Source organism: Zonotrichia leucophrys, chromosome Z (assembly GCF_028769735.1).
Source record: "Zonotrichia leucophrys gambelii isolate GWCS_2022_RI chromosome Z, RI_Zleu_2.0, whole genome shotgun sequence".
Classification (NCBI taxonomy): domain Eukaryota; kingdom Metazoa; phylum Chordata; class Aves; order Passeriformes; family Passerellidae; genus Zonotrichia; species Zonotrichia leucophrys.
The window spans coordinates 64,038,242-64,057,708 of NC_088200.1; the positions used below are offsets into that span (position 1 = coordinate 64,038,242).

The window sequence follows — 19,467 nt, forward strand, 5'->3', positions numbered from 1 at the left end:
CCCCGCAAAGTAAGAGAAGCTTTTGCAAACTGAAGGAAGGGGCTTGGAATTCTTCAAGTTTGCCCTTAAGAAAAGTAGCCTATTCTTAATCCACTGAACAGCCTAAGTGGAACCATCACAGGTAAAAAGCTATAGATTTTGCAAGACTCTTTGAACCCACAAGGAAAAAGGCTCAATTTTATAATTGTTTAATTTTAAATACAAGTGGGAGATTTTAAAGAACTTCATGCACCCTTGTCATTATTTACAAGCTAAGTTAATAGAAGTTTATATTACAAGTTAGATTTATATTCTTTGGACTAGGTGACAATCCATTTATATTCTAAACTGAATAAATTCAGCAATTTTATAGAATTTACTCTGTTACATACAAAAATTACAGTCTATAATTTTGTTGGATATTGTCATAGTCTGCAACTATTAAGCTCAGAACTAAAGTTTACTCCTGCTGCTCAGAAGGCTCAAGAAATACAATCTGAGCAAATCCCAAACTTTCCAACAGACAGTGAGAACTGGTTGAAACTTAGTGAGTTTAGAAAAAATAAAGAGTCCATGCCTCAGCATGTGGGAAAATCCTCTACTTCATCTAAAATGTTTTGTTCAACTCTTTCCAGTGGCACCATCTCTTGCACTTTGAAATCTAATGTTGGATAAAATACAATGGAACATGTGTTTCCCCTATTAGCCATACCACTCTGCTGAAAGTAGTTAGCTATTGTTTACTCTGTTGGCTTTCTAGGTAAAGAAATTTGTCTAGTTATAGAAGGTGTAGGTCCACCTTTTTCTGTGAAATGTATTTAATTATTTAGCTGTGTCTATAGCAGTTATATTGGATTCTACTCTTCTAAATTGACTCTTTAAAAAGTGTTGTGATCCTTCTTCCTGGAAAAAAATGTGGTTAAGTCTACAAAAGATCCCAAGAATTTGGGCATTGTCATAAATGTATGAAAAAGTTAAAAGGCTCAATGTCATGGGAAGGATGATATTCCAAAACTCAACACCCATCTAGGGTTTGTATCTCATTACAAAAATATTTATTCCTTAAAAAAATACACAAATGTAAAATACTACATTTTCTATTATATCCCCGCTTACTTTCCAAGTATGCCATTTGGATGTTTGACTAAATTAAAAGGTAGAACACCTTTTATTTCTCTAGCAACTCTCTATGCTATCTTTTTGCTCAGATTAGTTTGTGGAATCTTAATAATTTGAGTGCGAAGAATCAGTAGTGAACTTAGGTAAAATGGCAGGGGATGAATACATTGGCCATCAGGGAAGCCCCTCTGAATGTTTGCTCATGGATAGTAGCAATGCTGACTCAGGACTTGATCCCACTGGATGCTAAGCACCATTTTGTTTTGTATTTTTCTCAGTAGAGGTACAATGCTTGGAGTTAGCCTCTCTGCTTACACCACCTTGGGCAAACTCAGCAGTGTATAAAATCTGTGTAGGTACATAAGGACCACCCAAACTATGCTCTGCGTCGATCATTCATGCCCTGATCTTGCAGACTCCTACAATGTTCTTCCTGTGAGGAGTCCTGTTGACTGAAACAGGTCTCACACAGCAGAATTAGGCATGCACGTTTTTGTTTGCAAGACTGAAGTCTCATACTGCACTGGTAGAGGTACACTTCTCAGAGAAGGGCTTATGCACACTTCTCTTGCTGGGGATTAAAAGATAATGTTGTGTTTATACAGCTTTGGAATACAGCCTGCACTTTTTGGAAAGAAAAAATAAGGAAATAAAAGATACAAAAAAGAAGAAGGAAACCCAAGAGTGCTAAGGCAAACTGTCAAATGGCACATCATACCTACTTTGTCATTCATTTAGATAACATCACAAAGGCAGACCAGAGGAGTTCTGTAAACATATACCATACAGTACATCAGCCACAAGAAATTAAAAAAAGAAAACAACCCTGTAATTCTTTTCTTTCTGTATTGATAATCTAGTAATTGAAAGAGATTGCCTAGCCACTAATCATAATGCTGTGGTTTTTGATTTGTATTTTTTTCTGTTTTAAAAAAAAAAAAAAGAAGAAAGAATGGAAGTAAAATGCAGTGGTTTGCAAAAGAAATGGTCCCTGAATGCAAACAAGGGACAACATGGAGAGTGGGTTTATAGAAACTTAGAAAATACAAAATATAAAAAAGTTTCCTAGGTTACTTTTTTCCCAGTCTAGGAAAAAATACACTGAAAAGAGGTTTTTCTTTGTTTTTCTTACAAAAGTTAAGGCGAGCAGTTTGTTGTGGCAAAATATGCTATTACTGAACCAGTGTCTGACTCTACTTTTTCATATCCCCTCATGCTGAAACTGAAAATATACATGTGATGATATAAGTTAAACAGACAGGGATTTTGCTTAAAATAATATAAAAAAACCCATCCCATAATGATGCTTACAAAAATCTCTCTCTGCTTGACCACAGAGCAGGCCACTTTCCTTCCTTGTGCCTGATTGTGCATGGATTTTCACAGGCAGCCTCCTATCCAAGGGTAAGGGGAAAATCAACCCTTTCAAAGCCCAACAATCTCTGGAAAACCAGTTTACATTCATCAGCCTGGTCTAATGCATCTGAATTCTGCTGTAACTTGGCTGCAGGCTAGTGGCCAGAAGGGACAAGTCAATGTCCAGGCATGGCTGCTGCCCTTGTGGAGGAGGAGGATTGGAGTAAGTCTGTTTCAGCTAAGGCCCTGCGATTTCAGACCCATTAGCTCCTATTTCATTCTTTTCCTGACCTCAGATGGGGAACTGCCTTTGACTTGTAAAGACCAACCCTATGCAGGTGAATCTTTAGCTTTCCTGGACCTACTGGGGCCGGTTAACCATGGAGTTAATGTGAACACATAAAAACGACTGGCCTTCCTAGGCACTCAATGTTAGCTACAAGTACTGAGCAGTAGGTATTTGTGAAGTTTAAGGTTTAAGGCTTGTGCTCTACTTCTAACCACTAAAGGGCCACTTCTGGACTTCTGGATGGTGTGCCACCATCTCCCCACCGTGCTGTGCCTCAGATGGTGCAGTGGTCTCGGACATGTTCTGGTCCCAGCATCAGCAAACATCTCCCAAAGCTGGCTGCTGAGGGAGTCATCCCCAAAATGCTGAGTTGGTGCTGAACCAGAAGGTCATCTGACAGGGGAGCACATGGCTCAAGAGATGCAGGGACAGAATGGGTTAGATTAGCATGATACCATAAATTTCCCAAGCAGGAGGCTTTGAAAAAAAAATTTCATATGAGGACAGGAGTGGAGGGGCAAAAAGATTAGGCTGTGAAGACATCATGAGGCCAGGATGGCTGTGATGGTGGCATCACACCCAGAGGGGAAGAGATGGTGAGCAACAAGATGACTGGCCAGGCCAGGAGGAGTTGGCTGGGAGATCTGTTTCCGAGTATTACTGGTGAGGTGAGCAGGCCCCAGAGTGACAGAACCATTGCAAAGTGTGCCGGGCTCCCACATCATCCACAGGTACATGCAAGGCAGAAAGGGCTTCACCCTTTGTGTTGCAGGGCTCCTAAACATGCCTGGGGACAGCCTCACCTGCCATATTGGGATCAAAACTTAGGGTCTTGTTTTAGGAAATGTTTAGAATTGTAAATGTTTAGCATTTCTGGGAAAAGAGAGTAAGGGAAAAAAAAACATTACACCCAACCACCACCACCAACAACCAAAAAAAACCCCTAAACCCCACAGAACTCAGCCAAAACCACACATAGGCTGCTAGTTTTTAACAGCCACCAGATCTTTTGTTGCAATATGAGGCTCTGTGGCCCTTCCACCCTGTGATAAAATTTAACCACCTAAGCCTGAGTCAAAGAATGATGTGCAGAGCTTCTCTGGGTGAGTTTGGTCCTTCTCCCAAAGAAAAGCCCCCAGGGGAGGCAAAGGGAGCATGTGGAAGTTTATTCATTTCTGTCACTCCAGCTGATATGGAGGTCAGCAAAATTTCTGCAGGTGTCAAAGAGGTAAGACTGTCTTTCATTACATTTGCTTTTTTACTACTTGTTTAGGTTTTTTTTTGTCTGACAGTCACCTGGGCAGTGGTGAGAAGTTTCACTGACCAGTTCCATAGTGACAGCTGAGTGACCTAACATGGGAATTACCTTCTGCTTTTTCGTATGTGTAGGTTTTCAGTGTGCCTCATATTACCACCACTGAATAAGTGTCTTTTTTTACTGGCACAGAAAGAAAAGAGTACAGAGCAAGAACTGTGCTCAATCAGATGCTCTGGACTACCAATTAATGCAGTAAAAGCACCATCCAAGAAAGAAGAGAAATATCATAGGAACCACCTCAGACTGAAAAGAGGCTTTTGTTGTTTTCTTTTTTTTTCCTTTTTTTTTTTACTATTTTTTTTCAGTTGCTGTTATTGATTTTTAAAGTCTGATAGTTTCAAAGACACTTCAAAATAATCTTCAGCACTTGTTCACACTATCAGAAAATATAAAACCTGATTTTTAATCTCACTCATGTAGTTATAATTCCAGAATAACTCCACTACACTGAGGGAAGTTAAACTTAAGCCAAACCGGTGTGATACAAGAATCAGGTTCATAATAACTCACCATGAAAAAGCTAGCTGCTTTCTCATTTAGAAGAATCAAGGAACAAGAAAAAAAAGAAAGACCTATTGATTTTGGATGCCTTCACATTTTTACATTTTCATCTTTAGTTGTTTTTTAAGAGGCCTGATTTTCAGAGGTCAGATGAAGAAAAATGCACTGGAAATCAGGCATCTTTTAGTGCCCCATGTTAGAAAATGAAGCATCCAAAACACCAGCAGTTTTTGAAAATATTAGTCTTGTGGCTACAGGATCTCCCAAAATAGCTGCTCTGACAAAACTCCAGTGGGCCTCCACGGGAGTTTTGCCTGGACAAGCAGGGCAGCATTGGACCCAACTGCCTGTCATTATGTAGGTGCACTGGAGGTACACTCTGTGAGAAATTACACTTCTGTAAGAACTACAAAGGAAAACTCTGGCCCTGTCCCCATTCCCAGCGCTGAGAATTTTGCCACTGAATCCAGTAGGAACAGGGTCAGACTGTCAGAAAAGTTCATATATTCTAGGGAAATAGAAAGCAGCATCCCTCTTCTACTGGAGTTCAGCAGGAAAATTTCATGTATAAACATTGGCAGAGTTACTGAAAGTAACTCTGATGAGTGAGTCCATTTCTGTTGGTGTGACAGCTGCATCTTTTTCATGTCAATTTCAACTGTAATTTGGGGAGATGAAGAGCATTTACAATACTGTAATCTGGAAGATTTATATAAGGCAGAATGATCATTCATACATTTTCTAGAAAGAATAATTAAGGTCCACTTCTGGTATCACCAATTAGCGGAAATGGTTAATGGGCTTTTCTGACACTGCAAACTAAACTTGAAAGTTACTAAAAAACAAAATGATGCAATTTTTTGGGAAAGGCTTGCCTGATTTTTAGCAAATCAAAACAGTAAAGTGATCTGAGCCTTCCCCAAGAAATAAAAAATATGATACATAAAATAATGTTTAATGTGATTTTTCTTAAAAAGGAGAAGTAACATTTTTTAAGGCTCTCATATCTGGTGGCTGTGAAACTCAGACTCCCACAAAATCCTAGGAATCTGATCAAGCCTGCCAGATACTTAAAGAAAAAACATAAAAAGTGTTTTCATTATATATATAAAATATATATATAAAAATCAAATAAACATATGTTCCATTTCTCATTTATCTCTCACTCTGTAGTACTAAGGAAAAAACAAAACAAAACACCATCACCAACAACACAAAGAAAAAGAGAAGCCAAAAGCCCCCAGCCCCTCCCCAACACCAAATAGTATGCCTGATGGGAAAATAACCATGCGTTCCTCTTCTGGAAGAACTAGAAAGAAAAGCAACCCAACTGCAAGGCAATGGAGGCATTCACTTCCAGTTCACAGTATTGCAGTTAGAAGTACAGTGAGGTCTAGGTAAGTGATGGCGCAGGAGCTGCCTGGAGCAGGAAAGGAGGAGGTGTTCACATGACAATACAGCATTGACAGCGCTTTTTCTTTTGTGTACCTGGGGCAGCTTCCAAGGGCAGGCTCTCTTCCTTCCCCTCGGGAGAGGAGGGCTCTGTCGTGTCCGACAGGGGCCTGCCAGAGACCAGCTCTGCAGCGTTCCCATCCATGGTGGAAACATCAGTCACTGTCTTCTCCCGCAGTGACTTCTCATCATCTTCGTCGATCAGCACAAGCTCTGCCTTGATGGTCTCATCATAGCCCAGCACTTTCTTTGTCTCCTCTTCATCATCGATGTTCTGGTAGCCCATAAATATCATTGTCACCGGCTGATCTGCACTGGGCTCTGGGGTTTCGCCACCACAGGGTTTGTCTTGTGGCTGAGGGTTCACAGCACGTCCTTTGCTGGATTTGTGTACCATCTCTAGCTTTGCCTCCTTGAAGAGCATTTGCTCCTTCATATGGCTAAGGTTTCCATCGGCTACCACATTTTTGTCTGACACAGTCATTGTTTCATACCCTCCTTTTACACTTGATTGTCCAGCTTTTTGCATAAGTTCATCTACGTCCTTTGAGCTTAATTTATGTACTCCATTTTCTACCACTGTGCCACCAGAGTGAACCTCATAGACTACCTTGGAACCATCATCATAGACTTTGAATCCTCTTTGATGGGCCTCATCTGGGCCAACAGGTGAAGCAGAGACAATCTTGGTCTCTCCTGTCTGTTTGTCTTTCTCCACATTAATTTCCATGGTGCACAAAGCTTGAATGAAAACAAGAGAGGAAGTGCATGTTACAACAAAAAAAGCCAGTGAATGGTTAATTGCCAAACAGACAAAGAAAACTACGGTGCCCCTTTTCCCTGTCTCCTGCTTCTAAAGGGCTAAGCAATCTACGTTAGAGGTGGGGTGCAACGCTGTGGACAGTGTTACACTACGGCTTTTTATGCAGGTGGAGGCTGGGCATATTTGTGGCAAACACGACCTTCTCTTCCAGCTCACGTCACATGGAGCTGTCTTTGGTCAACTAGGAGCACCAAGAGGTTAGGTGTAATTTAGACAAGGGGAGGTGATAGCATGCAGGTTGCCCTCTAACTTTTCATTCTGAACTTGCCTCAAAATTCAGAGAGAACCCCTCTACTCTCTTTTCTGCCATCAAACTGCCAGTAAGTTGGTATCAAGTTGTGTTTGCTGCAACACCCAGGCCATTTAATTATCAATACTTGTCCTTGATTAACTCTGCCATTCGTAGCACTCAAAACATTTCAGAAGGGTGAAGAAATATTGTTTATCTCTGTTCTGCACATGGGAAAACAAAATCACATGGGCATATGACAAGCTCTCCCACAGGTGTGCGGCAGGGCAGCTCTCTCAGCTTTCACACCAAGACAAGAACTGTGACCTCTGCTTCCAGGTTAAGAGAATGTACAAAATACCCAAAAGTGCTCCCTTGTTTATGTGAAATAAGCATCAAGCACCACTGTGAAAGCTGAGAAAAAAGTAATAATGAACTGATTTTTAAAGAGTCATGAAACAACAGGTAAAAACGTGTGAGGGCTGTTGCTTTGGAATAGCAAACGTTTTGTAGCAGTTAAGGATGTAGTAATGAGATGAAAAGTGTAGACCACACAGTGGAAATAGACGAGCAGTCTACTCTGCTCCAAAACCCATTCTGAGATATGATGACATACCACTAGACAGCTTTTCAAAGAAAAAATGTGCAAAGGCATCTCAGACTTTCCAAAGTGTTCATTTGTTTAAGCATTCCTTGTATGCATATGAAGACATTTGGCTCCTGGACAGACATCCACAGACACTTAATTACAAATTACCACAGGCAGTGACAAGTGTTTGTGAAACTTACTATGATCACTTTCATCAACAAACCTCAATGGCATAAACATGATTTATTTTACCTGGGAATACCACAAACTGGAATGTTTGCTTTTTTTTCCTGATTTACTTTCAAGTGTGTACAGAATATCCTTGCCCCAAGAATCAATGTATCTTGGTTTGTATTTAAAAAAAAAATTAATATAAAAATTTTCTGTTACTTTAATATTTTTCCTCAGTCTTTTTATTCACACACAGTAGAACTACCTTTCCTGTAACCTTAAAGCAAAGTATTTCATCATCAATAGGAAATTTATCATGACATGCATGATTACACTGCCTATAGTGCTAGATAGAAAATGAATGTGTTGGTGAGCATGTGCATGCTCTTCAGGACATGGTCTCTTTTGCCCCCTAGGAGTGCAGTCTGGTAGGCAAAATGGTTGGGTCTGTCCATCTACATGCTGTGTACATCTGCTCAGACCTCAGCCAGCCCCAGCAGGAACTGGTTAGGTCAAGTACAACACCACAGCAACACCTGCATGTAGCCAGGGGACAGAGATGCCGGTGGGTGAAGAAGCATTTCTGCCTCTTGAGAGTGATGCACTGCTGAAGGCTAGAGTGCACTGCAGAAGCACCATTCTCCCCTTGACCATTGCAACCTAGGGACTATCCCTAAGGACTGTGTTTTTCCAGTGCTTCAGGACATTTGTGGACTAGTTGTGTCCATAGCTGTCACAACCCTGGGCACCGGATGCCCACTTCCACACTAAAGTAGGGCTTACAGTTTTTAACATCCCTCCTGGGCTGGCATTTTCATGCCTGGCCATCCCACAGCAGCCTGGGCAGCCAGAAGGGAGCTGCAAGGCTGAGAACTGCACTCTGCTCTGAGGTGTGCAGCTGGAGACTGCAAGGCAGCTGGCATGGTTGGAAACAGGAAATTAAGGCTGGAAATAAAGAAAGACCTGTTGCCCCAGGGGTGGTAGCAATTAATTTTCAAAGCAATTGGTATTAGAAATTGTGGCAGACAGTGCCATATTGAAGCTCAAAGAGCAGCTTGCATGGATCACTTGCTCTGGACTTTCCCAGCCTAGGAACTGGTGTGCAAGTGCCCTTTATGTCTTATTCAAGTGCCTCTGCTCTGAAGCCCTTAATCCAATTTATAGTGATAATTGAACAAAGAGATGCAGGTACCAACACTAACACTCTAGAACTTTCTAGGCGCAGTTTCTTGAGGGGGAAGAAGAAAGGAAGAAGAATTTTGTATGTTGGCTTGGTCCCTAGGGCTTGGGTGAGTGGACTCTGCACATTGCTTGGCCTCTCCAGGGCTGCTCAGACAGATATTGTTCAACAACTTTCAGCATTACAAAGACAAAAATAGAGGCTGACTTGTCTGTGGTGAAGATCATAAAACTAGCACGTTTCTGAATGGCCAACTGAAGATAAGATGAACCATGAGGCAGCAACAGCGCATTCAGTAAATCATGTCTGATGGGCAGAATTTCCTGACTTGTCCTGAGCACCACAACTCAAAAGACAGGGCACCACCTGCCCATCAACTAGCTGCCTGTTACCTTCTTAGAGAGAAGTAGCACCTTGAGTTCCCCTAGAGCTCCTGTGCTTCTTTTTCTTTGAAAATTAAAAATATTTGGTGCATGGCTTTTCATTACAGACTGGTGATTTTCATGTGAAATAGTTGAGTGTCATGTACGGGCAGTGCAGAAGAGCATGGCATCTGTCAGACCCTTCCTGCTTTGATGCACAAATATAGGTCAGTATTGTGCATTATAAGAAGGCTTGTAGAGTAGGAATGAATTCCAAAGCAGATAGCAAAAATCTGAGAGTTAAATCATGTGAACCTGTCTATATTTGAGTTTGTGACCGCGATGAGCATGATCCTGGCAAGGAGCAAAGACAAACTCCTGAACTTCACAAGAGAGAACTTTCAACTGCTCAAGGAGTGAATGAGATCCCCTGGGAAATTGTCCTTAAGGACTGAGGGGCTGACCAGAGCTGACAAGGCTTTGAGACCACTTTTCTTAGCATGCAAGAGCTCTCTATCCCAATATAGGATATAAAAATAGACGAGGTAGGAAATAAACAAGGTAGGCTGGAAACTGGCATGAGACTGAGCTAAAGTCACCTCCTCAAATCAAGGAGTAAGAAAGCAACATCTACCAGTGGAAGCAGGGACAGTGACCCAGGGAGAATACAGTAATGTGGTTTAATATCATGGGTCAGGAAAGCCAAGGCTAAGCTGGAATGGGACTTGGCAAGGAATACAATAAACAACACGAAAGGAAGTCTGTAAGTACACAGGTTAGGAAAAAAGGCCAAGAAGAATCTACCTCCTTGTATTTCCCTGCAAACAAGAATGAAGAACTGGTGATAACTGATATAGAGGAGGCTGAGGTACTCTATGAGCTCTTTTGCCTCGGTCTTCACTAGAGTCAAGCTTCCCAGCTCTCTGAAGTACCTGATTCTCTGGGTGGGGGGAGGGAAGTAAATACCCTCCCACTGCAAGGGAAGAATATGTTTGGGATCCCTTGATGAAGCTGAATAGTCACAAGTCCATGGGACTGGATAACATGCATCCCAGAGTCCTCAGGGAACTGGCTGATATTCAAGGCCAGGCTGGATGGAGCTCTGAGAAACCTGGTCTAATGGGACATATTCCTGCCCCTAGCAGATGGGCTGGGGGAATGAGATGATCTTTAAGTTCCCTTTCAACCCAAACTAGTCAATGATTCTTTAATTCTGTGTTGTTGCCAAGCTACTTTCCATCACATTTGAAAAGTTATGGCAGTCAAGTGAAGTGCCCACTGACTGGAAAAAGAGGAACACTGCCCACATTTTTTAAAAGGGGAGAAAGGAAGAACTGGGAAACTGTAGAGCAGTGAGCTTCACCTTTGTGCCTAGGAAGATAATGGAGCAGATGGTCCTAGATGATATGCTAAGGCACATAAAAGATAAGGAGGTTATTTGAGGGAACTATCATGGTTTTACTAATGGAAAATCATGCTTGACTAATATGGTGGTCTTCTGTAATGGAATAATGGCAAAGGTCACCAAGGGAAGACCAACAGATGTCATCTATCCAGACTTCTGTAAGGCCTTTGACATCCTTGTCTCCAAATTGGAGAGACATAGATTTGATGGATGGACTATTTAGTGGATAAGGAATTGGCTGGCTGGCTGGAGCCAGAGAGCTGTGATCAATGCCTCTGTGTGCAGGTGAAGGCCAACGATGAGTGGTTTTCCTCCGGGCTCTCTCTTAGGACTGGCGCTCTTCAGTATCTTTATTAATGACATGGGCAGTGAGATCCAGGGCACCCTCAGCAAATCTGCAGATGGCACAAAGCTGAGCAGGGCAGCTGACACAAAAGAAGGAAGGGATGCCATCCAGGGGGACCTGGACAAACCAGAGAAGTGGGGCCATGAGAATCTTACAAAGTTCAGCAAGTGCAAGTGCTGCACCTGGACCGAGGCAATTCCAAATGCGAGGACAGACTGGGAGAAGGAGTCATTGAGAGCAGCCCTGAGGAGAAGGACTTGAGGGTTCTCAGGGTGAAAAGTTGGATATCAGGCACCAGTGTGCACTTGCAGCCCAGAGAGCCAATTGTATCCTGGTCTGCATCAAAGAAGTGTGGCCAGCAGCCTGAGGGAGGAGATTATCCCCCTCTCCTCTGCCCTTGCTCTATCCACCCAGACTACTGCATCCAGGTCTGCGATTCTCAGCACAAGACAGACATCAACATTTTTGGAGCAGATTCAGAGGAGAGCCATGAAGATGATCAGAGGGATGGAGCACCTCTCTCATGAAGACAGACTGAGAAGGCTGGAATTGTCCAGCCTGGAGAACAGAAGACTTTGTGGAGACCTCATTGCAGCCTTCCAGTACCATTAGGAGGCTTATAAAAATGAGGGACTTTATAAGGGCATATACAGACAGGACAAAGGGCAATGGTTTTAAACTGAAAGAGGGCAGATTTAAACATCAGAGGGTGGTGAGACATGGAACAGACTGCCTAGAGAAGCTGTGGATGCCCCATCCCTGCAAGTTTTTGAAGGCCTGACTGGATGGGGCCCTAAGCAACCTGATCTAGTGAATGGCATCCCTGCCCATGGCAGGACACTTGGAACTAGATGACCTTTAAAGTCCCTTCCAAGCCAAATCTAAATTTCTATGGTTCTATATTTAAGAAGAGTTTCAAGATACATATTTTTATCTATGGTATGGAGTAGTATGATGTAACAATGTCTTATTCAATAGGGAGACTTCAGGCAACAAATTCTATCACTTCTTCAAGAATGCTGTCCTTGAAAGTTAACAGGAGTGATCCTTTTGTATTTTAACTCTGGCTAATTTGCTTAAGCTTTTGACTCTGTCAACATTTTATTTTCATGTCTTCTACTGTGATTTTAGATATTCTGCAGTGTTTTTGGATATTGGTATAACATGTGGTTTATGACCAAACCAGGGACCACATTAAAGCTACTTGGCTAAGCAAATGCATAAACATATATTAATTTCTTAGAAAGTTGTTCACCAGTAAAAGGCACTGCCACGAAAGAAGGGAATAACAGAACCTTGTTTATCTGCCTGTGTGTATTATGTTTGTTCTCTGTGAGAAAACCTAACAGCCCAGCTTGTCAAAGTAGTTGCAAAATGAACTAACATTGGCGCTAAAATGTCTTTTTTTAACCAAAGCATATTTACTGCAAAATGTGATCTACTTATAGGATATAAAACTACGTGACAATAGAGTTGGAACTGAAAGCAGTACTTGAAGATGACAGCCAGTATTCACAAGTACAAGTTTCTGCAGAAGCTTTAATTACAGTGAAACATGATGCAGCACTTCAGGACAAGATACCAACGTGCCAACAGAAGGATCTAGATTCTGCCTGTTTTGTAGATTCAGAGGCTTTTTTTTTTAAAAAAAAATCTACTTACACTTTGAGCCTCTTTTAAGATGGATGGTTACAGTCAACCTTTAAGAACACCTATTGCGCACACACGATACATTTATCAAGGACTACATTAACAAGGCTTCTGAGTCATCCATACTTTCTTGTTGTTGACAAAATGGCACAAAACACACAGAAAAGCTTGCTTTAAAGACATATCAGGGTAAGCACTGGTGGAAGGAAAGATTTTGGAATGGCTTGCAACAGAACTTATAGAAAAAGTTACACATTTCATAGCTGTGCACGGTGCCTTAGCTGCAGACATTGCTTTGCTATGCTGGTTAATCCACTTCTCAAGTAAGCCACCTTTCATCCTTTTCCTTGGGACACCTCTTAGGTAGCCACCAGCAATTCAGTCTTGACATAGGGAGTACATTGTTTAGAAAACAAGAATTTTGAAAACAATAAAAATGTACAGCTTCTAACAGTCTTGTTACATTTAAGACACACATATAACCTGAAAAATAAGTGTTAGAAAATTCTCTATATGACTCCAAGCACAAAACAAACCCAGCTTTTCCCAAGAAGAAAGAATGGTATACAAAGAAGTAAAAACACATAAATATTTGAAGAATGTATGTGGTCTTGTGAGTGCCTTGTCTGGAGTTGCATAGGTACAAGAGAGGACACAAAACCTTGGCCTTAATACTATGTATTTGTACCAGGAGAGATGGAAAGAACTGAATGTTTCTACATTAAAAAAAACAAAGGGGGGTGTTTCCTATGGCACTTTTATTATAGTTCAGCTACCTTGTTTTGAGAGTATTACTGCAGTTCAGAAAAGCCTTGACTTATTTACAATACACATCAATCACTATTTCCTGGCATTTAAATGATATCAGGACACCAGACTCATTAAAGTAATATAACAAAAAGAGTTCATGGCTATTGGACTGGTATTATAATACTTTGCTCCTTGAGACTTACCAGCTACTCTGCTTGATCCGTCCCACCCAGGAACTGGCTCTGCTGTTCGTGAATAGAGGGTTGGGAGTTCAGGGATCTGGGAGTAAATGTAATTTACTGCATCTGGTGTCAGAGAACAGGAAACAGTTAGATTTGTGCTACGAGCCCCAGTGGCTTCATTGCTTAGACAGCAGAGTGTTGTCAGCCCTGACAATAGTCACTGGAGCTTTGTACTAGATAATTGGATCAAAGCAAACAAAGTGCAAAGTCACTGTCCTGTGATTGGTGTTAAATAGACTAGCTGAGGCAGGAGGGAATGGGTCCAGATGACTCAAACCTTATGTCAGATGAACACATAAAATTATTTGTCAGGAGGTTCTGGATTTATCAAGTTGGTGAGCTTTAAAATGGGGAGTGGGGTGGGAAAGGTAAGGAACAAACCCAATGCGATACCCAGAATACATGACATTTCAAATAGAGGTATAAAAGCCTAAAAATGCTAGTGCTGACTGAATAGGATAAGAAACCAGCTCTTTTGTACCAGTTGTTTCCAATATTAATGAATCAGAACGTCGCTTTTTGTTCTTAAAGCTGAACTTTAGCTAATAATGAAATCTGATATAGTTATTGATAGGGTATCTGTTTTGGTTTTCAGTAAGTATTATGCTCCTGCCAGTGCTGCAATGTCACTGTTCATTAATTGATCCTGAATTAGTAGAAAGCTATCTTAAATGATTGACTTGTTTTACATTTGAGATTGTCTGCTTATCACAAGCTAAATGTGTACTTTAGAAGAGATGTTAATAAATTTAAAAGTATTTCCTTGGAGATACTTTTGGGTGGGTGAGTAAAATATAGCTAGCATTTATTGTTCTGCTTGAATTCAGTGGCTGAGCTAAGAGCAGAGCTCAGAGGAGAGATGTGCAAATAGCTGACTTCAGGTCTTAAAGCTGAGGCATCAGACCAAAACAAAAAACAAAAACAAAAACAAAAACAAAAAAAACCAACAACAACAAAAAAAAAAAAAAAGAAAAGAAAAAAAAGAGAGGAAAAAAAAAATCACATTCTTTCCTATCAACTGGAAATGTTTTCAGCTCTGTATGGAAATGACTAAATTTATGTTCAAATATAAAATCCTATTTGGTGTGAAACAGACCATTCCTTTTCCTCCAAGGGCAGGAGGTGCCAGTTCAATGAAAGATCTGTCAAGCCCTTGGTACTGCCTAGTCCATGTGTCAGGGTAGGAGGCAAAATCTCTGTTCCTTGAACCTCTTGTTGCTATAAGCAGGTGAGAGAGGGTGACCAGGGCAGACCATAAAAGGGAAATGGTGAAATGAGAGAGAAAATGAAAAGTTCTGTGGTAACCTGCGTGACTGCATCTGGTTAAGGGAGATACTTTCATCACATTCCCTATGAGCTAACGCCCTTCCCAGAAAAAATACCTATGCCTGGTAATGTCATCAGGACGGATGTGATGTGCCACCTCTAATCCCAAAGATTTTTTGGCAGGAAAATTGGGCCTGATATTAGTGAAATGGTTTTACTCCCATAGCAGTCAGTGGTGGCCACCATTGCTACTGGATGCAGAAAAATGAGACTCCAGGATGAAACTCCATTGCTCTGCAGACCACTGTAGGTAACTCAGGTAAGGAGTCCTCTTTCCTCCCTTCTGGTGTCATAAAAGTAAGGCACAGAGGCACAGTATAAATTCATTTAAACCCTCCACAAATTTAGTATATAAATGAGTTCAGTTTGTATCAGATTAATTAGAAAAATCCCCAAGCCTGTCCAGGCAAATGGTCATTTATTTCATACTTCAGGGGACAAATGGCAGACTTGGCAAATGGACTTTTACAATTTCAATGCATACTGTATCTCAAAGCTTTGTATTTTTAGCAGTAGAATCTAGGAAAAATAATTGTTTAAGACACATAACTGACTGAGCACTGGCCTGCAACAGCTGCTTTCTTTTGCAGGGTCACTTTCCCCTAATGAGAAACTGGTACAATGCTTGGTGCTGTTGCTCTGGGAAATATCACCAGCAAATGAGTAGGCCATTATTGAAAACTGAAGTAATTTCTGAGGACAAAGAACTGGGGACTGTGTTTCTGGTCCAGGGAAAGAAGGCACTTGGTGTTCTGGAAATAGCACAAACTTAGCAATTATTCATCCCACAGAATGTCCTTTCAGAACAGTAGTTTCAGTACACACTCATCAGTGACTGAGTGACAGATGTGTCACATGTGTCAATGCAGGCTTGAACTGCTTAACTAATAATTCTTACTTCTGCAGTTCATGAGGATCAATAGGCATGGCTGGGCTACAGTTCTCATGCAAGGACACTGCAGGAGGCAAAATTCTTTGCAAATATTTATTTTACCCCAGTGCTTATAGGGGGAACTAAACATCGCTGACATCGAGCAGTAGGGAAAATCAGTTGTACAGCCTGATGGTGACACTCTCACTTTGATGTGGTAGGTATCTGTGGACTTTGTAAGCTGTTTTTTTTTTCCCCCTTGCCTCCTGCTTTGGGAGACAGTACTAGGCTAAGCGTCAGATGCTGCTGGTATTGAATTAGTTTAGAAATTTCTCTGTATGTTAATTAAAATGAAATATTTAAAAAATTAGCTTCAGGGCTCCAATCTGTCCTTGTCATGAGCAGGGAATGCTGGAAGGGCAGTGCAATTCTCATATAATTATTCTGAAGCTAGTGGTGATGCCACATGTCAGAAATAGGGTATATGACTACAAGTTGGAGTTGGTTGATTCTACCAGCTCCTGTCTTGTGATGCTGCCTTCCCCATCCAGCCTCCAAACAAAGCAAATACGCTCATTTCCCTTTATTTCACTGGCAACAAGGACTCTTTCATTCGGCACCTTTAAAAGAATACAAGAGGCTAATTTTACAAGGAATGGATGAGACACAAATTAGCATTTTGTTCACGTGAGAAGACAGAACATAAATAATATTTAAACAGACTGCACTCAATATCTTCATTTCAATCTTTGATAAGTTATTAATATCTAAGGATGACATAAAACTAGTTCTGTGTCTTTTTTACTACTTGCAACAAAATAAATTTTCAGAGTATGGCACTCTTCTGGATTACCAGACAGACAAGAGCTTGGCAAAACCTATGGGGCAAGGTGATCCTTCAGGGTGCTCACACAAAGCTAAACCTTCAGAGCTGCTCTGAATAGCTCCCACATGGAGGCTTGTGATCAAATGTCAGATGGATTAATTTTCCAAGGGACAGATTCTCTTTAAAAAGTCCCATACCATTAAATTAGTGACAGATCTTCTGCAAATAATGACTCCCAGGGCAGGGCTGTTCCACCTACAAAGCTCCCTGGGCCTGCATGGGACTGCATCAGGAAGAACAGTGATTTTGGCCCTCCCATCATGTTTGCAGGAACATCAATGGAGGCTTTTGCTGGAAGCTGAATAGTCTGGCTCTGACTTACTGAATCATGCCCTAAATAAGCTTGGGGGTTAGGGTCCACAGCTGACACTTGTACATCTGTAAGCAGTATGGTGGGTGAGTGCATTTATCAGAGCACTAAGAAATGCTGCCCAACCCTTTCTGAAGGCAAGAAGCCTAAGGGCAGCCATCTCAAGTGCATGTATACCAATGTATGTAATACGGGCAACAAGCAGGAGGAACTAGAGCCTTGTGCCCAGTGTGAGAGATGCTGGAAGAACTGCAGAAACTTGGCAGGAAAGTTCACATGATGAGGAGACCATAATGGATGGCTGCAAATATAATATTTTCAGAAAGATAAGAAAGGAAGAAGAGGAGGTGGAGTTGTACTTTATGTGACAGAGATATTTGTGTGTATAGAGGAGAGCTGGGGAGACCATGCCAGTTCTATTTAACTAATGCCTTAAGATCATGATTAGAGGGGTCATCACTAAGGACGGTGTTGTGCACTGGCTTCCCTGTCAGGATGATGAAGCCAAACAAACCTTACTGTGGCTGCTCAGTGAAGTCTTGGGCCAACTGAGCCCAGTCTTCATGGGTGGCTTCAATTACCCACACATTTGTTGGAAAAAAACCCAAACTGTGCACATACCATCCATCAAGTTGGTGGAATATCTTAAGGACTCCTTATTCCTGTAGATGCTGAACATGCTGACTAAGAGCAGCATATTGCCAGACTTACTGCTTGCAATCCAAGAAAATTTATTTGACTTACACTGGTAACCAATGACACCTTAGACACAGTGAGCAAACATTGTGGAGTTTAAGGTCCTGATTAGAACACTGAAGATCAGTAGTAGGATGAACATCTTAAATTTTGGAAGAGACAACTTTAATATGCCAAGAGCCTAGCTGTGAGAGATTCCATTGGAAGCATCCAAGAAAGTCAAAGGAGTTTGTGAGTTGTGCTGGGAGTTATTTGAAAGTGCCTGCTGAAGGCACAAGTATGGTCTACTCTTTACAAAGGCAAAGGAAAAAATCTCAACAGAAGACTTCCCTGCCTTAACAATGAACTGTTAGGTGTAATTAAAAGGAGAAAAGGCAACATAATGGCTGTGGAAGGGCAGCCAGCTGGCCACTGGGCACTACAAGCACCTTGCTAGGAGGATGCAGAGATGCAGTCAGGAAGGCTAAGGATCAGCTAGGACTAAAGCTGGCAAAAATATCAAGAAGGGTTCTTCAGTATTTGTGAGCAGTAAGTAGAAGGAAAGAGACAAGATCACTGCTTAAGTAGTGCAGGGAAGCTAGTCACTAACAATGGTAACAAGGCAGATTTCTCCTTTTTTGTCCATAAATCCACATCCAAGAGTGCTGAGAAAATGCCTGACATTTTTGTAAGGAGACTGTCTATAATATTTGAAAGACACAGAGTTCAGTGGATGTCCCTGATGATTAGAAGAGACAAAAATGTCATACCACAGGAATGGACCAAAAGAGGACCCAAGAAACTGGAGGCACAATGCTTTGTCCCCATGGCAAGTGACAGAATGAGTCGTCCTAGAAACGGTTACAAAGCAGACAAAGCAGATGATTGGGAAAAGCCATAATGGATTTACCAAGGACAAATCATGACAGACTAAACTAACCACCTTCTACAACATAATAACATCTTCTATTGACATGGGGACAGCAGTGGATGATGTTTATTTAGACTTTAGCAAAGCTTTTGACACTGTTGCCCACATTACTCTCCTGGCTGAGACTCATGTGTGAGATGGGTAGGAAATTGACTCACATGTCACACTCCAAGGGTGGTGATAAATGGTTTTTTCTCAGGTAGCCAGAGGAGCTCTAATTGTGGCAGCTCTTGATGGAGACTGAATTTAAAAGTTATCAAAAGCCTACAGCTGAAAGTCAATTGCTGATGAATTTCTACAAGATATGAGGAAAGAACTCTTCAAACAGCTGTACTTCACTCTTTTGAGGGCACTCTGGTCTGTTTTGCTCTTGGGCTGCACAGCTTGTCAGGATCTGAGACCAGAAAACCAAAAGAGTCTCTAAACAATGTTCCGGTTACTAAATAATTCTGGTGAGGTTTCCTAGACCACTTCTTGACCAAATATATGCTAATACATACAAAATTCAAACAGAGGCTTATGCAAACTGTCCAATTAATGTAATTGTGCCTTCTGTATGTTGGCTGAAGTAGTAACAAATAGTTTGCATACAAACAGCCAAATATTGCAGAGGATACATTTACCTCTAAGGCAAATTCAGCAGACAAGGGAGTTACATCAGATCTTCATGTGCCTTTTATTTTATATATACATGGAGAAATAAACAA

At 41.3% G+C, this 19,467-nt stretch overlaps 1 protein-coding gene across 6 annotated transcripts in view; it reads right to left on the minus strand.

The window, feature by feature from the left end:
* PALM2AKAP2 (PALM2 and AKAP2 fusion) overlaps window positions 1-19,467 on the minus strand; it is a 264,299-nt gene that overhangs the window by 132,764 nt on the left and 112,068 nt on the right. For 3 of the 6 annotated variants that reach the window (XM_064736652.1, XM_064736653.1, XM_064736655.1), the window contains one exon: window positions 13,723-13,824. The exons of 1 other annotated variant lie outside the window; for it this stretch is intronic. In XM_064736652.1, the coding sequence (XP_064592722.1) occupies window positions 13,723-13,824 (102 nt within the window). Of the gene's footprint in view, window positions 1-5,709; window positions 6,756-13,722; window positions 13,825-19,467 lie in introns of those variants that run through there. 2 more of the 6 variants (XM_064736659.1, XM_064736658.1) reach the window with 2 other exon arrangements.